The sequence below is a fragment of the Carassius carassius genome, chromosome 37, assembly GCF_963082965.1.
Source record: "Carassius carassius chromosome 37, fCarCar2.1, whole genome shotgun sequence".
Taxonomy (NCBI): Eukaryota; Metazoa; Chordata; class Actinopteri; order Cypriniformes; family Cyprinidae; genus Carassius; species Carassius carassius.
In genome coordinates, this window is record NC_081791.1 from 10,791,614 (window position 1) to 10,800,467 (window position 8,854).

The following is an 8,854-nucleotide window of genomic DNA, read 5'->3' on the forward strand; positions in this document are numbered from 1 at the left end:
TTCTCTCGTGTTGCCACAGATTAAGCATACCACTGCTTTTAATGTGAACATTTATTGCTCTTCAGGAATACGGCTGAAATCCCAAGCATTCAGTTCACATGATGGAGATCATACAATTTTCACTTTTCACAAAAGCAGTGAACACTTATAATCTACAAAATCTAATTTAAAAATTCTACATATCAAAAAGGAGCTGTGGAAATAGGTATGTGTAGAACAGCCTGTATACAAGTCTGTAGGAAGCATGAAAAGTACAGTTTAAGAGATGGTGTTGACAGTGTTGCCTATTTTAACCTTTTAACAAATGTTTGCCATTGTTTGATGAAACTAAATGAAAATCTTATAACAAATAAGGATGGCTCAATAGTGGTTAAGCTCAAGTTGTCAGTCGAAAAGACAGGCTCACTATATTAAGTTACATTGCAACCAACAGCACTCAACCATCTAGTGCATGGGAAATCACATTAGTCCATTTTAGAATCTATTTACCAGCATCGGAGGATTAATACATGTCGGTGCTATGCTGGGAAGGCAGTTAAAATCAAAGGATCTAAAAATAAAAGAAAAATAGCAAAGAAAGGAAATCGGTCTAATGCTGCTATTGAGCACTTTGTGCTACAAGCCAGCAGATGAATGCAGAAGGCAATATGAGGGGAACGGGGTGTTCTCCTGGAATGTTTAGACACTGGTCTGCCGGTCAACAGGAATCCTGAGATCATCCGTTGACTGGACTAAACTAAAGGAAGTGCACACACACCCCTCACCCCTACAAACATATGCACACATTCACACAAACCAAAGATTTGCCACGTTTTCACTCTTAGTAGAACAGGAGAGAGATGAAAGATGTTTTACCCAACAGCTTTAGAATGCGTTTATGTAGAGTTGATGGCTGCCCATGATTAGAACAGGATTACAGAAAACTGCTATGGACACAAGGCATTCGAGTTAGTCAATGGCAAACGCTCCGCTCAACCACCAGAAAGATGAGCTTCCAGTTTTTGTTCTTCAAAGAGCCCATATTAAGAGAAGGGTCATAAGGAGTGGATGTGTCACAAGAGGTCACCAGAATGCCCTCCTCTCCTGGTCTATAAAGGATCTGCTAAACTTGCAGGATAAGTGATTTTAGGGGTTTTGTACAGTAGAGTGTAAAAATCAATAATGTGCGATCAAACTTCAGTCTTGCTCCATGGTGTCATCTGCAGTCTCTGAGCTGTCCGAACTGATTTCTGCAGTGGTACTGCCCTCTGCCGTCAGCTCAGTGGAACTGCTGGGACATGCAGATGGAGTCTCTGCACTGGACACTCCCTCGTCACTGCTGTTATTGCTGCTCCTGCTGCTGCTACTACTGCTGACTGGGTCATTTCTCTCGTCCGTTTCCTGAGCCTCGGCGCTCTCGTCCCTCTCCGACCGCTGTTCTGATAGATCTGATTCACTGCCGGTCGCCTGATTGTGGGAAGGGTCAGGTGAATCTTCCGAAGTGGATTTGCCAACCCCGTTTTCTACGACCTCTGACTGTGTACTCGAGGGTTCTGCAGAGAGAGGAGCAGAAAACGTAAATGTATGCAAACAGCTGCTGATATGCAAAAATATGCAAATATTAGCACAGCAGTTACTCACATGACCAAACGAGTTTAAATAAAACAAGAAAAAAATATATATTAATGGCTTATTTTACACTGACTGAACCCAAATTTTATGGTCTATTATGATTTGCAGTCAACCACATTCTTTGCACATCGAGGAATGTACAACATGTAAAAATAAAAAAATACACCAAGTTAAAAGTTTGGACACACTTGACTAAATGAGACGTCTTTATAAAACCGAAGTTCAACAGAACTAATAAAAAAAGAAAAAAAAAAAAAAAAAAAGTGTAAAATATTAACAACCAAGTTGTTAGCTGGTAGTTCCTGAGACCATTAGCATTTATTACAAGCATCTCTTTGTTAAAAACATTCACTGCTCATCCAGTTGGCTTCATCAGCCATCAGATATAGTGGAGACGTCCCTTTTTTAAAACCTCCAAAGAAAACAAAGACTAGACATAAAAAAAGCCTGATACAGCCTTCATCTAGACATGCTAAATCTCCCATTTAAACATCAGACTGACTGGCAGAGGGGGACGAGTACATTTTCTGAATGACGCCGCTTACCAAACCTTCAAAATGGGATTGTGGGACGGAGTTTGTGTGAACTCCAGGACGGCATGAAATTAATCTGGTTTATTTTGTGGAAGCCTATTATAGTATAATGCATTTTTCATTGCTGCTCATGTCTGCAGAAATGGTCTTCACCGTGCATGTTAGGATTCATTTTTGTCAGCAAAGGAACAAAAACACGAAACAGCACTTTCCATTTTTGGCATGTTCCCCTGAACAGTTACCTAGCTCCAGTGGTAAACAGCTGCCTCTAGTACTCGGTGGTATTAATGTTGATAAAACAAATGCATTGTGGATGAATCACATAATACAATATTAAAAAGACCTTTCGGGGGCATGAGATTCAGGTTTGACCAAACAAGCAGACCACATGCGAAAACAGCCTGGGAAAAGCAGCTGACAGTCCCAGATGACAGAAATAACCTTCAATGAATGGGCAAGGTCCAGATGCTTCAATTACAATTGATCTGAGATTCACAATCTCAGTCCATACAAGATGTTAGAAGCAATATCTCTATGTGTATGCCAATATCCTCTCAACATAGTTCTGCTGGTAGTCAGTGCACTGTACCTTGGTCTTCAGAGACGGGTTCTTCAGGTTTATTATCCTTCACCTCCGCAGTGATGTCTGAGGAAGACTGCGGTACATCCGATGAGCTCTCTGCTACCGATGTGCAGGGCGACTGCTTTTCATCCAGCTCTTTCTCCATTCCTTCCTCATTGTCATCTTCCTCATCTTCGAACTTGAGTCTCTTTGCTTCATGAGTCTCAGTGTTTGTACCATCATCGTCATCTTCAAGATGTTTACATTTCACTGGACCACCGTGTGAACCGTCTGCTTCTGACGCTGAAGGCTCACTAAATTTTTTTTTTTTTAAAAATTGTTTTTAAACTCTAAATGCACACTTCTATAGACCTTGAAATCATAATTTGAGACATGTCAAGCTTTGGCATAAATTGAAGGTTTTTTTTTTTTTTTAAACTAACAGGTTTCAGCTTTTTATGATATGAAGGGTACATTAAAACAATGGAATCTTTATTATGCCTTATTTTTTTTCCTTTCAAATGCCTTTCAAGTATAGATTTTTGTTGTAACATTTTGATCAAACAATGAAAATCCAATAATTCATTATAATCTTAAATAGCGAATTAAACCAAGTGAATAGTCATTATGTGAAAATTATCAATAAAATTATTGTCCCAAAGTTGTGGTGTCATTTCAAACAAAGAAAAAAGGTCGCAGTTTTTTTTTTTTCTCAAAAGCTAAAAGTATTTCTTTACCAATGAGACAACAGTGTCAACGAGGAGCTTAAATGAAATGAGAAACTATGAAATGTGTGGAAAAAAATAAGGTTAATTGGTTAACATGAACTTAAAATGAACAATACTTCCACATCATTTATTAATCTTAGTTGATTTTAATTTCAGCATTGTTGGTGTTTGTTAAAATTAAATGCACAGTGAACTAACACGAACAAGCAATGAATGAATATTTTCATGAACTAACATTCACAATAATTAATTTTGTACTCACTTGACCGTTCTGTCTGATTGCTCTGATGCTTGTTCTTTGCTGTCTGTGCTGTCAGGAAGGCCGTTAGTAGCTACGCTGCTGGACAGGGAAAGTTTTGGTCTGTTCAGTGGCCTGTGTGTTCCTGGACCATTCACATTTCTATCACAGACAATCAAAGACACATCAAACCATCAGACAGTAAAACAAAGTCCAACCATCCTCTCTTTACAGAGAGCACTAACATTTCAAACTGGATTGGTTTAGTGACCCATGAGGCCGATATCAAAGTTTCCACAACGCTGGTTAAAGTGATAAACTCACCTATCAGGAAACGCTGAAGTGTTGCCAGGGAACATGACACCATTCAATCTGTTCACACAACCTGATCCTTTCTTCCTGTAAAAAATAAGAGATGCATTAAAGAACAGTTTACAAGCGTCACTGAAAGCTGCCCACTCAGAAAACAGTCAAATAGAGCAGAGAGAGAGTTTAACTCACTCTGAGGTAGGATACACACAACTGACCACCATCACATTCTGAAAATGACAAATATTTCATTTAGCTCAGTGGAGAGAGTTTAGAAAAACCTTTAGAAAACAGAGCACAAATAAAATCCATTCCCAAAGTTTCTTTGAATACAACATACCTTCTCCACACCCCTGAGGAACTTGTCTGTTCCCGCGTAGTTTCTTTTCGGCTCTGTAAGAAGCTCACAGAGACGCTGAATAGTGAAAGGAATCCTGAAAAAAACATAAAAAAAATCGATTGAAATGCTTTAAAAAAGGGACTATGGAGGAACTGTGGAATATGCCTGGCGTCCCTTACCCGTTGTATCCACTGACGATTTTAAGAATCCTCTGCTTCATCTCCTCAAAGGGAATGTACTCCACATTTGGATTGGCAGGTCCCCGCTGCTCTGGACATGAGGCTTTAAAATCATCCATCACTTTCTCCAGTTTAAAGAGGAAGTAACCTTTAAACTGAGACCACTGAATCCTGGTGATGAAGAGAAACATGATGAAATAGAAACATCTGAAACTTCACATTTACATTTCAATTGTAGGGATGCATCAAGATGAAAGTTCTGGGCTGAAAGCCAAACTGCTTTGTAAAGATTTTATTAAATAATACAAAGTAATTTTGTAAGACTTTTCAATTTAACACAACTTTAATGATACTGAATTTAAAAAAACAACAATTTTTACTGACAGTAACACTTTAATAGTTAACTATTTTAGTTAACGTGAACAAATAAACAATACTACTTCAGCATTTATTAATCTTAGTTAACGGTATCTTCACATTTACTAATGTATTATTAAAATCAACCGTTGTGCTTGTTAACAGTTAATGTACTCTGAATTAACATGAATTAACAGTAAACTGTATTCTCATTAACCAACGTTAGGAAAGATTAATAAATGCTGTAATAAATGTATTGTTCATGTTAGTTAATAGGCTACATTCACTTACACTAACTAATGGAACCTTATTGTAAAGTGTTGCCTTAATATTAATTGACACATTATCAGAGAAGAGACATCCTTGCGAGGGGAAGTTAACGCCTGGTAAAAAAGGGCACATTAAAGCTAAAAAAAAAGGCACAGATAAATCATGCAGTATTTCTTTAAAAATATTAGAACTGCCAATTTTGATTTGATGTTTGAAACTCTATAAAAGCCCATTTTTTTGTCTTAGAGGAGAAAAAAAATTTTACTTTTGACTTTTAATTACACAATTCTGACTGAGTTATGTTAGTTTTTAGTTCTAAAAATTTAGTTTCTCTCTATTAAAGTGTGATTATTTTGTGGATAAGGCCATCCTTAAAAATATTCTTGTTTGCCGTGACCCAACAGACCCTGTCAATTTAGGACCGACTCAAATTCTTTTTTTTTTCTGCTTTTAGTCCGACCGACTTGTTGGGTTGTACATTTGCGTTAAGACCGACCAATTTTTTTTTTTTTTAACTTCTCAAACAACTAATACAAAAGCAAGAAAATTATCTTAATTATATTGTAGTAAGTATTGTGAATATATAAATTGCCTAGGCCTACATACAAATGAAGGCTACGCTCTTTTTTTTTTAAAAACCCGTGACGTCATCTATGTTTACACGGATGTCACACTGTGGCCTGTGCGTTCGCTTCGTCTCATACTCTCTTTCACTGTCAGAGTCAACGGTTCGCGCTTGGTAATGATGGCTACGGCTGCAGTAAACTAAATGTTCGCGGTCACTGTTCAAAGTCATACGGGTTCGGGCACCATAATACATCTAAAACATTCATTAAAACAGCTTGACACCGCTTTAACTTTGCAAGAAGTTCTGGAAAAACTGTGCCCAGATCTTTTCCCATCCCTTCTCCCGTCTAGTCTAAAACCGTGACCGTGTCGACTGTCACTTTATGTTCGAAAATCTATTGCACGAATGAACCAACACAAGTTTAGAAAACAAAAATAGGAAATTGATTTTAATGACCTTCTCTCAGAGCGCGACCAGGTTTTTTTTTTGGAACACGCGTCACACAGCAACTTCAGCTTTGGACACACAAGCATATAATACTTCTGCACAATGTTTCCCTTTTTTTTTTATAACAGAAATGCGAATTCTGCCGGTATTCAGACAGTCTCATGCATACAGATACAGATTCGGGCTAGAATCGCCGTATGCGATTTGTTGTTGTTGACATTTCTAATCGTAAACACAGCCATGTTGAAGCCTGCAGTAAATGTTTTGCATTATGGCAGTTCACTCTGCTTATCGTTTTTCGAGAATGTTCTATTCCTGTTTGTCATTGTGCACGTTAACTTCAAGCCAATAAATCATCAGAAATATTGGTCTTTACCAATACATTGAATCTTTACATTCATCCTGCCTATTGTCGGTGGATTTACCTATATTTGGTGTTATTTGCTGTATAAAATGCATCTAGACATGCAAAATCAATTTTACAATCGATTCAATGAACACTTTTTACTCAAATCAAACAGGATTTTTTTTTTTTCACAAAAGTGACAACCCAAGAAAGCAAAGTAAACGGTCTCTCATTTGTAGGTTGCAAAACAGTATAACAATACCTCATTTTTCTTCTCACCTGAAATTCATGCAATAAACATGTTTTTGACAAAGATTTAAATTTGTTTGTGGCCTATGTAGCCTGCATCAAAATGAGGTTTGCAATGATGCGCCCGAAGGCACGGGTTGAAGACCCAGTCAGTGACGTCATGATATGCTAATTTGTTTAAACTCATACCTACATCATCACCATCACCAAAATTGTAAAATAATTTTTTACATTGAAACTTGAAAAAAATATATAGACCTACCTACCGACCCTTTTTTAATTTTTTTTTACCGTTACTGCAAACCAAAATATTTTTAAGGATGGCCAAAATGGGTCTGTGTGGATCAGAAAAGGTTTTTGCACATTTCTTTCATGTTCATATTAATGCACAAAATCAGATATTACATTCAAGAAATAAACATTTTGTTCAAAGAATATATTTTATGATCCATGCAGACACTTTCAATTACACAAAGAAAAAAAACTGAATTGTGAGATATAAACTCAAAAACTGCAATATACAAACACAGAAATGTAAAACTAAGTCAGAATTATGTGATGAAAAGTCACAATTACCTTTTTTATTCCGAGGTTTGTCTTTGAAATAAGTGTGTGTCTATAAAAGCAATATTCTCTGTTCAGCAGCATCTGTAGAATCTATGTGTGTGAGAACTGAACTTACATGGTCTCTCCTGTTTTTGCAACATGGGACAGAAACTGATCCAACATGGGGCAGGTTTCCTTTTCTCCTTTCTTCTCGAAATCTACAGTGAACACCAAAGGAAATAATAATGCTTCTTGTAGAAATTATTTTTTATTCTATTGCATATTCAGTTTAACATTACTGATACCTTACTTTAGTGTTATTGCTGACAGTGCATTCATGCTTCATCAATTTTGTTTGAAGAATGCCAATGGAGCACTTAGAAACTGACATTTCTGAAACGGTGCTTGAGTTGGAGAATTTACATTATGATCATGGACAAGAAAAAAAAATGGATTATGGATATGTAGAAATATTTGTATACAATCTAATATCTTGAGCTTATAAACAAAGTCAGCATCAATGATCTGTGACAGTTTCAAAGCATCACTCAGCAACTTTGGCTCCTCTGTAACTATTATATAATCCACTCACTCTTCTACAAATTTATGCCACACAAATAAGAGCAAGATTATTTTTTTTTGTTTGTTTTTTTTTTAATTAAAGTTGGAAGTTTCTGACAGTAACGTTAAACACGCGATTAAGCCACAGTAACAGCAGTGTAGCTCACAGCTAGCCGGCTTTCTGTCTGTTGCTGGGTTAAAGAGCACTTTATCAACTTCTGACCAGGTACATCACCAAAATCAAGTCAAACACATTTTCTGTGTGCTGTTAAGAACCAACCGAAATCGATTACTCGTGATATTTAATGTTTCCCGCTGGATCAGCATCTAGCATCGGCTGCTAGTTTGAGTTCCTAGCTTAGCTTACAAGCTAACGAATTCACCAAACATTTTCTGTTAACCGTTTTTCAGATGGTGTCTGCAGTACCTCTAAATGCTCCCAGAAGTGTATCGATTTCCATTGTGGAGGTATGTGTGCTACTCTCTGGTCTCTCCGAGTCCACTGGAAACAGAAAGATGGCAACAGCGACACGGAGAAAACAGCAACGGATCTTTAATATGGCGCCGGTGACGTCACTACCTGCTTGCCCACTGCTGTGCGCATGCGCGAGGTCTATGGAGTTTTTTTTGTGTCCATAGTGGTCTCCGTGTTGACGAAAACACTTGACTCTTGTGTAGAGGAGCAACAAACAATCGCGTCTGGTTTATATATCAATCTGTGAGACTTGTGCTTCTATCTTTTACTAAAAAAAAAGAAAGAAAGTTTAATGTAAAATTTCAAGTTGAACATGTAACATATTTAACTGTTTAGGTAGAGGCACTGATTTTTCAATCCAGAAAACGCATAATAAAACAGTTCTGGTTGGTTCTGATGCTTTATGTCTTGCTTGGGATTGCATTGAAGTAAGACTTATAAATAGTATTTAATGAAGAATGTACTAAAGAATAGCAGAATAATAACAAAGAAATTTTTGAACTCAGAACTTATCGGGAAATGAAGAGCAGGGTTG

At 37.1% G+C, this 8,854-nt stretch overlaps 1 protein-coding gene across 1 annotated transcript; it reads right to left on the minus strand.

Moving 5' to 3' along the window:
* Positions 1-36: 36 nt before the first annotated feature.
* ppp4r2a (protein phosphatase 4, regulatory subunit 2a) lies at positions 37-8,447 on the minus strand. Its single transcript, XM_059527429.1, has 9 exons — positions 8,272-8,447; positions 7,420-7,501; positions 4,501-4,671; positions 4,322-4,415; positions 4,174-4,211; positions 3,997-4,071; positions 3,697-3,834; positions 2,734-3,020; positions 37-1,532 (listed from the first exon to the last, which is right to left on the minus strand). Exons 1-9 carry the CDS (start codon positions 8,303-8,305, stop codon positions 1,177-1,179), a joined length of 1,275 nt encoding a protein of 424 aa, XP_059383412.1. The 5' UTR covers positions 8,306-8,447; the 3' UTR covers positions 37-1,176.
* Between the last annotated feature and the right edge of the window lie 407 nt (positions 8,448-8,854).

Bases quoted from the DNA above. Each gene is read 5' to 3' on its own strand.
- ppp4r2a (XM_059527429.1), bottom strand. From the start codon at position 8,305: ATGGAAATCGATACACTTCTGGGAGCATTTAGAG. The intron at 4,672-7,419 runs GTAAGTTCAGTT...CTTCATCACCAG, and splicing joins GCAAAAACAGGAGAGACCAT to GATTCAGTGGTCTCAGTTTA. The intron at 4,072-4,173 runs GTGAGTTAAACT...TATTTTTTACAG, and splicing joins TGTGTGTATCCTACCTCAGA to GAAGAAAGGATCAGGTTGTG.